General features: G+C 45.7%; 1 protein-coding gene across 1 annotated transcript; it reads left to right on the forward strand.

Annotated features, from left to right (window-relative positions):
* The first annotated feature begins 6976 nt into the window (after positions 1-6976).
* LOC105828773 (classical arabinogalactan protein 9-like) lies at positions 6977-7390 on the forward strand. Its single transcript, XM_012667269.1, has one exon. It carries the CDS (start codon positions 6977-6979, stop codon positions 7388-7390), a length of 414 nt encoding a protein of 137 aa, XP_012522723.1.
* The last annotated feature ends 8414 nt before the right edge of the window (positions 7391-15804 follow it).

The raw sequence follows: 15804 nt of genomic DNA on the forward strand, positions 1-15804 counted from the left end.
GCGTAGCGGTGCGGACGGCAATGGGGCGGGGCGCGTGGAAGTGGGCGCGGGGGAGCCTTGGCGGCGTACCCCTCGGGGGGCTTCCTTCGTGTCCGGCGTCCCCTGAGTGGTGGTGGGGGGAGCTGGGCGAGGAAGCTCGCCTTTCGCCGCTGGTCGGCGTCGGACCGTTGAATGGAGGTCCCCCGACGAGGCACCCTCCGCTCTCTGGGTGGTGGTGGCGGTGTAGGCTCCTTCGGCCGCCTCTTCCACGCCGTCCCCTCGTCCCTCTCGTCGCCGCTCGAGCTGGAGATGTCACCTCCAAACATCGCAAACATAAGCTCGCTTCGGCTTGCCATGCTGCAATGAGACATCTGGTCAGGCGTGCGTCGCGCCTTATATAGGTGGTCGGCATGGGGTGGGAGCGACGCGGCGTGGAGGTGAGCGTTAAGGTGGGTTTGCGTGTATCTCGGGTTCGTTCGGTATTAACCGGGTGGGTTTGTTCGGAATTAACAGGGTGGGTAGCACTTTTGGGTGGGGCGACCCTCCGCCTAGTCGTTCGGTGTTTCTTCTTCCCCGGTGTCCGTATCTCCCTCGGCTACCTCCTCCTCGTCCCCTGAATCCGGTTTTAGATCTTGTACGTGAATCCGGCGGTGCCATTTCCCCAGGTGGTCTTTCAGGTCCACGATTACCGGTGAGATGATGCGCCGTACCTCCATTGGCCCGTCGTATTTCGGGGCTAGTTTTGCGCTAATGGCGTCGCTTTTACTCGATAATGTTCGGTCGCGTTTTAATACTAGCTCTCCCATTTGAGGACGCCATCCGCGCCGGCGTAGGTTGTATTGACGCTCCTGCTTTTGGAATGCCTGTGCCAGGTGGATTCGGGCAAGTTCATAGGCCTCCTCTAATATTTGTCTGCGTTCTTCCGGGGCCATCCCTTCCGTAGGTCGCCGATCCTCTGGGTGTGGCCGCGCCAATTCTCTCCCATGAACCAGGAAGGCGGGGGGAGTATCCGGTTGTCGCATGCTTTGCCGTGTTGATTGCGAACTGCAGGGCTTCCAGGTGTTGGTCCCATTCGCGGTGGCGGTTCCCCACATATTGCGCGATCATTGTCTTGATGGTACGGTTGGCGCGTTCTACCGGGTTGCAATGAGGGGCGTATACTGGGCTTTTACGGTGCTCTATGCCGAACTCCGCCAAAAGCCGTCGGAACTGCCGCGAAGTAAACTGGGTCCCGTTGTCCGAGACGAGCTGCTGGGGGCACCCATGGCGGTAAATGATACGCCTGGTGACTTCCCGGGCCAGGGCCGGAGCCGTTGCTCGACGGAGGGGCACCAACTCAACCCACTTGCTGAATCGATCCTGCGCGGTTAGTAGCCAAGTGTGACCCCCACTGGAGCGAGAGAGGGGGGCCGAAGGTCTACGGAGACCTGTTGCCACGGTGTGGTCGCGGGTGTGGCGTGCATGTGACCGGCTGGTTTTCGTTGAAGCACTTTATAGGCCAGGCAGGTAGGGCAGCGGCGTACGTATCGCGCGATCTCTCTGGACATTCCCGGCCAATAGTATAGGCGTGCTATGCGCGCAATCGTTTTCGCTACGTCCAGGTGTCCGGCGGATGGCTCGTCGTGGAGTCGTTGGAGCACTTCCGCTCGTCGATTTTGCGGTAGACATTCCTTCCATTGTTCACTGGCCGGCGTCTCAGTGAATTCCAGATCATGGAGAAGGTGTCGATACAGCTTGCCGTGCCGTATGTCATAGTCCGGGAACCTGTCTGGATGTTTTCGGACGTTGGCCCTGGTGCGCTCGTGCCAGCGGTCGATGGTTGCTGTGACGGCCCCTACCTGTGGTTCTCGGGAGAGGGCGTCCGCCACCTGGTTTTGCTTCCCCCGGCGATATTGGATCTCAAAGTCATACTGCTGTAGGTCAAAGAGCCAGCGGCCCAGTCGCCCCGTAGGTGCTTCCAGCTGGTGTAGCCACTTGAGGGCTTGGTGATCGGTCAGGACGGTGAATCGGTAACCCTCCAGGTAATCGCGCATGCGTTTGATCCCCTAGACCACGGCCAGGCACTCGAGCTCCGTCGCACTATAATTGCGCTCGGCCTTGTTGAGCGTTCGGCTGGCGTAGGCGATGACCTTCTCCCCCTGTCCGTGATCCTGGGCATTAAGCCGTCGGAAGTCGATACAGAATCGGTGGTTCCCGTCCTTCTTTTTGACGAGCACCACGGGTGAGCTCCAGGGGCTGCGTGAGGGCTCGATGACCCCTTCCGCCAGCATCTTGTCCACCTCCTGGTCGATCACGCTCTGCATGGCCGGATTGCGTGACCAGTACCGTTGTTTGATTGGGGTTCCGGGCTTGAGCCGGATATGGTACTCCACCCTAGAGATTGGTCCGCGTATCGTTTCGAAGCGGGGGAGCTCCGTGGCCAGAAAGTCGCGAAGTTGCGCCGCCTCGTCCTTGGTCTGCTGGCGGAGAGCTCCAGCGGTCAATCTCCTAGTCGTTTGCCCCGTCCCAGGGCCGGGCGGGGGCGGTGTAAGTGTCAGCCGTAGTTTGCCCCAGAGGTCGACACCAATCAAGACCGGGCTTTCCAGGCGTGGTAAGACAGCGAACCGGTGTTGGTAGGTCCTCCCCTGGACGCGGAGTGGCAGGTGGAAAACTCCGGTGATGGGTACCGTTGTTCCATCGGCCGAGTGTACATGCTCCTCTCCTGGTCCGGGACGAACCCGGTAACGAGAGAGTGGTTTGGCTGTTTTGTCGTTTATGTACGACATCTCCGAGCCTGAGTCCAGGAATGCCTGCAGGTTGCGACTGGCGATGCGTACGGTTAGGTGCGGTCGAGGAGTGTATGTTACTGGTTGTCGGGCTCGGTGACGGCCGCTACGTCGCCGGCCGCTACGTCGCCGGCCCTCCGCTCGTTTCCCGGTGGGTGGCAATCCCTGGTCAAGACTCCGTCTTTTCCGCACCGGGAGCAGAACTTCTTTGGCGGACGTTTACAGTCAAGCCGCGTGTGGCCGCGTTGTTTGCAGCGCCAGCAGCATTCTTCCCGGCTGTACGCCGTTGTGGTGGCGGTGGTGCCCTGGGCAGGTCTAGATTCGGCGGAGCGTGCTCTTCGACGCTGATTGATCTCCTCGTATTGGGAGACCCGGGCGGTCACTTCGAGTAGAGTCGTCTGATCGGTGAGCTGGAGGTATAGTTGGCACTCTGGGTCCATATTCTCATAGAGTTGCTCCACTTGCTCGCGCTCGGAGTACCCACCGGCCCGACGCATCAGGGTGATTAATGCGGTGGAGTAGACACGGAAGGTCTCGCCCGGTCGTTGGCGGCGGTCTCGTATCTCCGCTTTTATTCGGCGCTGGTATCCGGATGGTAGAAAGGCCGTGCGTAGTCTCTCACAGAATTCGTCCCACGTAGCCCATTGCCCGGTGTTGTTTCTATGCCATAGGAGGGCGTCACCTCGCAATAATTCTGGCAGTCCTAGTAGGAGGTGCTCCGTCTCGAGTCCATAGCTGAGCCGTAATTCTTCGGTCCGTTCCAGGAATGTGAGGGGGTCCTTTCCATCAAAGTAGTGGCCCCACTTCCGGATTTGGTTAATAATTTTGATTCGTTCTACTGGCCCGGGTGTCACCCTTGGGGTTTCCAGATAGGCTGCCCCTTCCTGCCTTGCCGGGTTAGCTACTGGTGCGGTGTCTGGTCGGTTCGGCATATCGTCGTCGGCTAGATCGATAGAGATCTCTGGAATGTCAGCTATTTGGAGGGCACCGGGGTTGGCGGTGTGAAATTGTCGCAGCTTTCTTCGCAGGACGTCTAGCGAAGCGGCGGTGTCTATTCCGTGTTGCTGGGCGAGCTGTAAAGCCTGCTCTTTGGAGAGGTTATGAATCCACGAACTCATTCGGTATGGGCGCAAGCTGGGTTCCCACTAGACTGGTCCCTGTTCGGGCGCCATGTGACGGTTCGCCTTTCCCGGACGCCTCGGACAGGCTCGCCGGGTACCAGGATTCGAGAGAAGGGGAAAAACCAACTTGCGCACACCGATGTTAAAGTAATAGATCTTTATTATAATGCTTATCCTATCTTACATATTCCTTATGCTACCTTATGTACTACTTAGACTATGCGGGTATGTACAACTTAACCTAACGATGTCAGTCGGACGGGAGCGCGCTAGTGCGCAGCACCTTAGAACGCGGTCGCGACCCGGGGGCGCCGGCGAGAACCGGCGGGTAGGGCGGCCAGGTAACCTGCCCCGTTGGAGATGACAAGGACGGCCGAATGCCGGCGAGAACCGGGCGGCAGAACGGCCAGGTGGCCTGCTCCGTCGGCGGACACAAGGATGGCCAAATGCCGGCGAGAACAAGGTGGCAGAACGGCCAGGTGGCCTGCTCTGTTGGCGGACACAAGGATGGCCAAATGCCGGCGAGAACCAGGCGGCAGAACGGCCAGGTGGCCTGCTCTGTTGGCGCAACTAGGATAGCCGAATGCCGGCGAGAACCGGGCGGCAGAACGGCCAGGTGGCCTGCTCCGTCGGCGGACACAAGGATAGTCGAATGCCGGCGAGAACCGGGCGTCAGAGTGGTCCGGAGACTTACTCAGTCGACAGGACGGGACTGGTGCTCGATCCCGATCGAGCTCGGCTTTTATACCCGTCGAGGCGATCCCCACGCGCTTCCAGCAGCGTGGTGGGATCGGTTCCCAACGGGGGTACTAGACTCTCGGGAGGGGCGTCCGTAGACGCCGAGTCCCGTTGTGGGGCGGATGGTCGGCCCGGGACTTAGTGACGTATCGTCACAATATTAATACCAGAATAGAGACTCCCGTAGGAAAAAATTATGTAAAAATTACTGCACAAAAAATTGCATATTTTTGTGCATGAATCTCTGCAATTTTTAATAAGTTTGCATCGTTACTAAGCAACGAAAAAAAATTTTTTGGATTACTAAAAATTTTTTCGTTTTAAATTGTTGCATTTCAAATTAAAGTGACCCTCGAGCGATTTCACAAAATTTCAAGGTTCGGAAACATCCCTAACACGGGGATGAATATTACATTATAACTCACGTGTGCATTTGAGATTCCTGGAATTTTTTGCAGAGTTCTAAATAATGCATTACTTTTTGTAATGCATTACGGTTTCATTAAAGAATATTTTTCTTAGCACGGTGGGCAGTTGCCTTACAGCAACACGACTTCGAGGTAGAATACCGGAATAACGCCTTGAATTACGTGCCCGATGCCTTATCGCGCCAGCCCCTAGAGGAGGGGAAGGATGAAGAGGACACCGACACCGCGGGACAGGCATTGGCGGCCATTACACCAACATGCAAGTGACACCAGCGCACGATGCAGACCGTACAAGAACACCCGAATAAGCTGCCGGATTACACGATACAGAATGGCAATCTATACCGTCAATTTCACGAACGCCATTCCACCAAAGACAACAACGATCCGTCCGCATAGAAACTGTGCGTGCCACTACCGCAGAGGGAAGAGATCTTGCTGGAGTGCCACGACGCCTCTACCGCCGGCCACCTGGGGATCGCAAAAACGTTCGCTCGACTAATGCAGAGATATTATTGGCCGAGAATGTTCCGGCAGGCGACAAAATACGTCCGCCGCTGTACGAACTGCTGGGAACATAAACCGTCGCAACAGCAAACGGTCGGACTCATGCATCACGCCAGTGTGGACGCGTCTAACATGGTCATAGGCATCGACCTCATAGGGCCGTTACCGAAATTTTCCGAAGGACACACCTGGATCCTGGTGTGTCAGGACGTCTTCACGAAGTGGTTAACGACGAAGCCATTGCGACAAGCCACCGCCGCCGCCGTGACAAGGGCAAGAAGAGAAAGAAATTATCCTACAACATGGATGCCCCCGACGGATCATCACCGACAACGGCCGTCAATTTTTCAGCCGCGAATTCACCGACTTACTTGCGCAAGCCGGCATCGACCATCGCAAAACGCCGCCATACTCGCCACAGTGCAATCCAGTCGAGCGATCCAATAGGACGCTCAAAACTATGGTCGCACAATTCGTCGACCGAAATCACCGCCACTGGGACTGCCATCTGCCGCAACTGACGTCCGCCGCCAACACCGCCGTCCACGAAAGCACCGGGTACACACCGGCAATGCTGACTTACGGCCACGAACTCACCGCACCTGGCACGCTGCGAGAAAGAACCGAACAGACTCTGGATGAGGGCCTACCGGTCGACCGACCTATTGCGCGGGCGCAACAAATTCAAAAACTGCGCGAGCGATTTGAAATCGCCACGCGTCGCCAAGAAGCCATCACAAGACAAGCGCGGTATTACGACCTACGGAGGCGCGACTGGAGGCCCGAGATCGGACAATAGGTCTACCGCTGTGAACACCCGCTTTCCAACGCGCAGGAGAACTTCGTGGGAAAACTCGCGCCCTGATACACGCGGGCCATACATAGTCGACCGCCACATTTCACCCGTCATTGTGCGACTCCGCAATCATAACAACCGGATTATAGAAACCGCACATGTGAAAAACCTGAAGGAGAATCCAGATACCAAACCAAAATAAGAACACAAGGTATATAAGGCGAGATAGATCAGCCGAAGACAGAAAGGAAGCAGCAACATGCCGAAGTAGAAGAGCTCTCTCCGAGACCGCCTTGCCCGTGTTATCGCAGGACCTCCTCGTATTTCGACGAGCAGCCAGCCGTTCGAGACATCCGTCCGACCACCGACACGCAACCAACGCCGCAACGATGAATTGCCCAACACCATCACACCGATTTTGACACCATCTCCGTCGCCGCCATCCGGGTCACGCCGAACGGCAGTCCATCAGCGGACCACCTGCTCACATCAGGAATGGCTGTACGCCGAGACATCGCCCGCCACCGACAACGAGCGAAGCGTGCTCCTCGCCACGTTCGGATCCACGTTGTCGGACCTGGACGACGACGACGACGACGGTAAGACGACCGCCACGCAGCAGGACACATAACGCCTGCGCCGATGCCCGACATCGAGTCACTGCGCATCACGGAGCCCGCCACCGCAACTCCACCGGCACCGAGCAGAGGACCCACGCCGACCGCACCACCACCAGCGACGACATCGGAGCCGGCGCCACTGCTATCCATCGCCGAGGCAACCCAGCAGGCCGCTGCATCGCGTCCGTCACCAATCAGGCCACCGCCCGCCGCTGCTGAGACAACGCTAACTGCGCCTGTACGGCCACTGCTGCCGACACCACCACCGACGCCACCTGCTACGTCTGGGTATTACACCCGGCCACAGCCAATACCGATGCTGACCGAGTACTTCACTCAGCCATCACCGACGCCGCTGTTACCAACGACCGCACCACCGACGCCGCTGACTTCGCCACCCACCGGGCGATCCGTCATCCCCGGAGACGTCCTCTAGACCATCGCCTGAGACCGGATCCGACCAGGACAGCGCTACCGCCATCAGGTCCGCGGGTTTAAAATCGTGAAGTACCAGAACGATGGATCCTGGTATACAAAAAAAAACATTCATATTGTATATAAAGACATGGTCTGCCGAGGGGGAGGTGTAACGAGCCGTTCCTTCGCCGCCGTTAGGGCACATTGTTATCAGGCCGTTACCCTCCTACCTCGAGTAGTGGGAGGAGAACTTTTTTGGATGTCAGACGTGTTACAACGAATTTTGGATAATTAGTTCTTTTTGAGTGAACTTTTTGGTGACAGCTGTGATCCCATTGTGCTACTGATTGGAATACAACTCATAACTCCGCCCCACCAGGGTGGACGTCTTGCTGGAGCCTACTTCAGAATATCCCTCCAACCTGGAGGGCAAAGGACGAAAGAGAGCTGCGGAGGAACAACCAGCCTCTACACACATGCTGAATCAAGATAAGATTCCAAAAACAGACACCGACCTAGGTAAATTTGCCTCCAATAATCGATTTCAATGTATTACTAATAACTTCGAATTAGAGGACAATGACTCTATTCTGTCGGACAATGAAGACCGTCAAAGCGACGCAAACACTTCTAATAACCTTGATGATTCTGAAAATCCATCTAACAATAACACAGGCACACAAAAAGAAAAGTGGTTGGTCCGGCGGACTAGACTAGTCAATCCTTATGTATTTCGACCCTCTGAATCCGAATCTGAAGTCAGAATTGCAAAGTTAGCTCGCATTTTCTAACCTCAAAAAAAAATTTTTTTTTAATGTTGATCCGGCGGACCAGACTAGTCTATTCTTATGTATTTCGACCCGCTGAATCCGAATCCAATGTCAGAATTGCAAAGTTAGCTCGCATTTCCTAACCTCAAAAAAAAATTTCTTTTTAAATGTTGGTCCGGCGAACCAGACTAGTCTATTCTTGTGTATTTTGACCCGCTGAATCTAAATTCAAGGTCAGAATTGCTAAATTGGCTCATTTTTTCCTAACCTCAAAAAAAAATTTTTTTTTAACGTTGGTCCGACAGACCAGACTAATCTATTTTTATGTATTTTGACCCGCTGAATCCAAATTCAAGGTCAGAATTGCTAAATTGGCTCATTTTTTCCTAACCTCAAAAAAACATCTTATAAAAGCAGTTTAGGTCACAAATGTATAATCCGGAGCGTGCAGGCTTGCGTAACCACATTATCCGGGGAAAATTCCATACGTATGACAAGTTTGAGCTTCTGTGAATAAATAGCGTAGAAAATTCACTCCCTTTTTCTATTATATCTAACTCTTTTATTCTGGAAGGTTCTGTGCAATGGCTTTCTCTTACGTTTCTTCCGTTTCACAGAGACATCACGTTTGAGCGTCCAGCAGAAATCAGCCATCATATTCACATCCCATTTGCCTTGATATCGAAACTCCATCTCCTTGATGTCCTGATGAAATCTTTCTCCCTGTTCTTCACTATAATCACCTAGATTTTCTGGGAAGTAGTCGATATGAGAATCTAAGAAATGCAACTTAAGATTCATTAGGCAACTTAGTTTTTTATAGTTCTCCATCATTTCCGCCACCTTTTGTCTGTAATCTTGACTTTTGTGGTTTCCTAAAAAATTTTCTGTGACACCTTTGAAACTCAGCCATGCTGCTCTCTCATCTTCATTCATTTTGGTAACAAAATTGTCGTCTCTCAACATTTTACGTATTTGAGGTCCATCAAAAATTCCTTTTCGCAATTTTGCATCAGAGATGTTGGGAAATTTTTCTTGTAAATACTGGTAGCATTCACCATTTTTATTCAGAGCTTTCACCCATTGTTTCATGAGTCCTAATTTGATATGAAGAGGTGGAAGAAGAACTTTTGAAGGCTCAACTAACGGTTCATTTATGATATTTTTAGACCCAGGTTGCAGAGACGTTCTTGTCGGCCATTCTTTTCTAATGTAATGGTTTGTTCGATCTCTACTATCCCATTCACATAGAAAGCATGGATTTTTTGTGTAACCTGATTGTTGACCCAATAATATGGTGAGAATTTTTAGATCCCCACAAATTTGCCACCTATGTTCTGTGTATTTAATTTTTTCAAGAACTGTTTTCAAGTTTGTGTACTCTTCTTTTATCACTACCGAGTGCGCTACAGGAATGGAGGCATATACATTAGTATTGTGCAGCAACACTGCTTTCAAGCTTCTCTTAGAAGAATCGATAAATAGTCTCCACTCATCAGACTTGTAACATCCAGGTTTCAGTTTGTTCATTAATCCGATAACATCGTGACAATAGACTAATAAATGTTCCTCATCTGCAAAGAAATATTGCCGATATTCTCTTTCTCTGTCACGGAGGTTTTCACATTTTTCGCCTCCTTAACATTGTGTTTCAACCAGGACGCCAAAAACTCTGCTCCATCTTTGAGCAAACCCAAATCTCGAACAAGATCGTTCACCTTCTCTTGTGTTATTTTTCCTGGTTTTTTTGATATATTATACGGAACATAGTCATCACCATCAGTTGATTTACTTAAACTTTTAGTCTCGCTTTCAGTTTCACTCTCAGATTCTTCCGAACTTCCATCAATCTCTATTCGATTGAGTTCAGAAGTAATACTTGTATCCATGACTTCATCGTTCGACTTAAGTTGCATTTTTTGGATTTTCATATCGACTACTTCCCAGAAAATCTAGGTGATTATAGTGAAGAACAGGGAGAAAGATTTCATCAGGACATCAAGGAGATGGAGTTTCGATATCAAGGCAAATGGGATGTGAATATGATGGCTGATTTCTGCTGGACGCTCAAACGTGATGTCTCTGTGAAACGGAAGAAACGTAAGAGAAAGCCATTGCACAGAACCTTCCAGAATAAAAGAGTTAAATATAATAGAAAAAAGGAGTGAATTTTCTACGCTATTTATTCACAGAAGCTCAAACTTGTCATACGTATGGAATTTTCCCCGGATAATGTGGTTACGCAAGCCTGCACGCTCCGGATTATACATTTGTGACCTAAACTGCTTTTATAAGATGTTTTTTTGAGGTTAGGAAAAAATGAGCCAATTTAGCAATTCTGACCTTGAATTTGGATTCAGCGGGTCAAAATACATAAAAATAGATTAGTCTGGTCTGTCGGACCAACGTTAAAAAAAAATTTTTTTTTGAGGTTAGGAAAAAATGAGCCAATTTAGCAATTCTGACCTTGAATTTGGATTCAGCGGGTCAAAATACATAAAAATAGATTAGTCTGGTCCGCCGGACTAACGTTAAAAAAAAATTTTTTTTTTGAGGTTAGGAAAAAATGAGTCATTTCAGCAATTCTGACCTTGGATTTGGATTCAGCGGGTCAAAATACACAAGGATAGACTAGTCTGGTTCGCCGGATCAACATTAAAACAAAATTTTTTTTTGAGGTTAGAAAATGCGAGCTAACTTTGCAATTCTGACTTCAGATTCGGATTAAGCGGGTCGAAATACATAAGGATTGACTAGTCTAGTCCGCCGGACCAACCACTTTTTTTTTGTGTGCCTGTGTAATCAGACACAAACACAAGGACAAAAACACAATACATTTTCGCGCGCTAGGAAACCGCCTCCTATATATCTAACAACTAAAGTAAATAATTATGCAGCATTTGCAAAACAGTTAAAAGAAAGCATAGGTAACAACTTTAATCTTAAATTTTTGGGAAAACAAATTAAAATACAATTTCATCTAACTAAAGATTATAATGACTTCAAAGGCTTTGCTATTGACAAGGGATATCAATTCCACACGTACTCACTTCCTGAGGATAAAACTATGACGGTAGTACTCAAAGGTCTCCCAAATATTCCATGCTTAGATATCTTAAACGAATTAAATCTACTTGGGTTTAAAATCAATACCTGTTCAAATTTAAATTAAGATAAAAATCCATATGGTATTTATAAGATCAATCTTTCGGCTAAATATAAATTAACTCAACTTAAGAAGATTCAACATCTTTACAATTCAAGAATATTGAATTTTATTGATGGAGACAAATAAACTGCACCAACAGTTATATTTGATTTAATTTTAACATTAATAAGCAAAATTTCACCATCCGGAAAATGTGCTGGCGAACATCTAGCTAGCTATACTGGTTGTCCATCTTATCTTAAATTTTTGGAAAAGCGACACATACAGAACAATAACACTAAAAATATTAAGGATCATCAAGGCTTTAATTTTAACAATAAAAACTTGCAATCTTTAGGTAACGAAAAAATTTATTTATCTAATGTTAATAGTCAACACATGCATGATATTTTAAACGTGAATAATTCACCTCCACTTATTTCCAATTCTAATCCTAAGACATATGCTGAAGTTGCCGGGAAAAGTAATAATGATATCACGGATTTTAACTCCTTAATGTCTGAATTACGTAAGTTAAATCAATTTTTTGATATAAATAAAATGTTAACTGTTGTCAAAAATTTAAATTTTAAGCTAGCTAATTGCAATGATGGATTTGAAAAATTACAAGCCTTTATTGAGGCAGCAAACCAATTAAATTAATGGCGACTTTAGCAGCTGATATTAAAATTTGCTTGTGGAATGCCACAAGTTTAAATGGCAAAATTAATGAACTAAGTTATTTTCTTCATTATAATAACATAGACATTGCTGTAATCACTAAAACTTGGTTACAACCTACATTACAATTAAATATTAGGAATTATAATATCATAAGAAATGATTCACCTAAGATAAATTACGGAGGTCTAGCAATAATTATTAAAAACTCATTCAAATACGATCTTGCTCCTGCACCAAATTTTCCGGATGGTGAAATTTTGCTTATTAATGTTAAAATTAAATCAAATATAACTGTTGGTGCAGTTTATTTGTCTCCATCAATAAAATTCAATATTAACACACTAGATAATGTCTTCCGAAATGTTCGCTCACCTATTATACTCGGTGGCGACTTTAATGCTAAACACACTGAGTGGAATAACTTTACAATACAAGAGGTATAAGACTACTCAATTATATTAATAAAAATAATATTTCCATGATTCATTCAGACACTATAACACATAAAATGCCGAACCGATATCCTTCTAACATTGATTTTTTCCTGGTTAAAAATTTTCCATATATACATAACTGTTATACAGAAGACAACCTTTCTTCAAATCATCTACCTGTTATTTTAGATCTTAATGACATAAACATTTGTAAACCTGAAAAATTTTTGCTAAAAACAAATTGGAAAGAATATCAAACTAAAACTAATAAATGGAGGATAAAACATGCATTGCATTCCATCGAAAAAATTGATGTATGTATCGAAAGTTTGGATACGTTCCTTCATAAAACGCTAAAAAATTCCTCAAAAAAAGACAAATTAAATAACAAATTTTACAACACAGAGTATGTTGAAAATTCTGAGCTTAATGCTCTAATTCATTTGCGTAACTACTACAGACGCAAACATCAAAGAACAGGTCGCCAAAAATACAAAACATACAGAAATATTTTAAATAATATCATTAAGAATAAAATTTCGGAGTTAAAGGTTAAATGCTGGGAAAATAAAATCAAAAATCTAAATATCAAAGATAATAGCATTTGGCATACGTTAAAATCATTTAAAAATAAAAAAGATAAAACTCCATCATTTGTGACCAACGATGGTACAATATTGTATAAAACTGCGGAAAAAGCGCAAGCTCTGGCTATTAACTTCAATGCTGTTCATACAAACTCATACTTTTTGAACTCTCCTTTTGAAAGAGAAGTTACAGAATACATACAAACTTTAACCACACTTTCTCCTAGACTGAATCTTCAACTTGTTACTCCTTCACTTATACATAATATCATCAAATATTTTCCTAACAATAAAGCACCGGGCTTCGATCGCATCAATGTAATCATGTTAAAAAATTCTTCTTTTAAAATCATTTTGCAACTGTATTACCAGGTGTACAAGTATAAAGTGCGGATTTGAGAAAACAGGTGGCATGCCGACGCAGTGTGCAGTATAAAGATTTCACATAATGGCATTTTGTTGCGTCATCAACAAGTATCAAACGTGCATAAGTGATAAATTGAAAAAATGTGTGCATAGTATTGTTTTGCTGTCTTCAATATGTCGAAATTTGTGCCAAATAAAGAGCATTTGCGGACAGCATTAATTTTTTGCTTTCATTTGAAGAAAACTGCTTCTGAATCATACCGATTGCTTCAAAAAGCTTATGGTGAACATTCTCCATCGCAAGATACGTGTGAACAATGGTTTCGACGTTTCAAAAGTGGTGATTTCGATGTAGCAGACAAGGAATATAAAAAACCGCCAAAAAGGTATGAAGATGCAGAATCGCAAGCATTGTTAGACGAGGACGATGCACAAACACAAAAACAACTCGCACATCAATTAAACGTTAGTCAACAAGCTGTTTCCAATCGCCTACGAAAGATGGGAAAGATTCAGAAGGTCGGCAAATGGGTACCACATGAGTTGAACGAGAGGCAGATGGAGAGGCGCAAAAACACATGTGAAATTTTGCTCGAACGAAACAAAAAAAGTCATTTTTGCATCGTATCGTTACTGGGGATGAAAAGTGGATTTATTTTGAAAAAATCCCAAACGTAAAAAATCATGGGTAAACCCAGGCGCACCATCCACATCGACCGTAAGACCGAATCGCTTTGGCAGGAAGACGATGCTCTGTGTTTGGTGGGACCAGAAGGGTGTGGTCTATTATGAGTTGTTAAAGCTTGGAGAAACGGTCAATACTAATCGCTACCAACAATTGATTGATTTGAACCGTTCGCTGCTCAAAAAACGACCAAAATATAAAAAAAGACAACACAAGGTCATTTTTCTCCATGACAATGCTCCATCACATACGGCAAAACCAGTTCGCGACACGTTGGAAGCACTTAGCTGGGAAGTGTTGGCACATACGGCTTACTCACTAGACTTGGCTCCTTCCGATTACCACTTGTTTGCATCGATGGGTCACGCACTTGCTGAGCAGCGCTTTGGTTCTTACGAAGATGTGAAGAAATGGCTCGATGAATGGTTCGCGGGAAAAGGGGAAGATTTTTACTGGCGTGGTATCCACAAATTGCCCAAAAGATGGGAAAAATGTGTAACTAGTGATGGAGCATATTTTGAATAAACAAAAAATAAAAAAATAATAAATAAAAAATAAGTAAAAATAATAAAAAAATCCGCACTTCATACTTGTACACCTGGTATATTATTAAAGCATCTATGAACTTATTTTACTTTCCACAAAAGGGGAAAAACGCCAAAGTTTTAGCCTTTCCTAAACCAGGAAAAAAGAATTCTTCACCAGAAAATTATAGACCTATCAGCCTTTTAAGTGTTAGTAGTAAGGTATATGAAAAAGTTGTTCAGATATTAGTGAGTGAACATTTGTATAATAATAACATTATTATCAAGGAACAATTTGGATTTAAGAAACAACACTCTACAGTACTTCAGTTACTCAGAGTAACTGAATTCATTGCATTGGAGATGAATAAAAGACGCCACTCAGCTATGGTACTGTTAGATCTCAAAAAAGCTTTCGACTCTGTATGGCACGAAGGCTTGATATATAAATTAAGTAGGATTAATCTTCTGGAATATCTTATTAAAATCATTTTTAATTATTTACAGAACAGGACTTTTGTGGTTGATCTGGATGGTGAAACATCTACAACATTTCCACAAATTACAGGAATTCCACAGGGCTCAATTTTAGACCCTATATTATTTAATATGTTTATTAACGATATACCTCAATCAGAAAATTCGCATATAGCAATGTATGCTGATGATACGGCGGTGTATACCTCCTCCTGGAGCCCAGTCCTCCTTACTACACGTCTTCAAAGTTTTATTACAGACATTGTTAAATTCTTTACAGACTAGAAAATGTGCATTAACTCAGATAAAACTGAAGCAATTATATTCTCCAGGAGGAGATATATTCCGCCTCCAATGATAAAAGTGTTAAACTATCCGGTTCCTTGGACAAATGCAGTCAAATATTTAGGAATTTATCTAGACTCCAAATTACTCTGGCGCACTGCCATTCTAGATCGTGTCAAAAAAGCAAATATTACATTAAAAATTCTCTATCCACTCATTAATCACAGAAGTCCTTTAGCTTTGAATTATAAATTACTACTCTATAAAGCATGTACTAAATCAACTTTGCTTTATGCGTCACCAGTTTGGGTTCCTGCAGCAAAATCTTATTTAATACGAATCCACAGAATTCAAAATAAATGTTTACAAATTATTCTAGATAATAGAAAAACTATCGAAAATCACGAAACTGCAGAAATTGAGTATGTAGATATGGTAATTGCTAGACAAATTAATAATATTTATGATGCATT

The sequence above is a fragment of the Monomorium pharaonis genome, chromosome 1 (assembly GCF_013373865.1).
Source record: "Monomorium pharaonis isolate MP-MQ-018 chromosome 1, ASM1337386v2, whole genome shotgun sequence".
In the NCBI taxonomy this organism is placed as follows: domain Eukaryota; kingdom Metazoa; phylum Arthropoda; class Insecta; order Hymenoptera; family Formicidae; genus Monomorium; species Monomorium pharaonis.

Excerpts from the sequence above, each read along its gene's own strand:
- LOC105828773 (XM_012667269.1), top strand. The coding sequence starts at position 6,977 with ATGCCCGACATCGAGTCACTGCGCATCACGGAGCCCGCCACCGCAACT.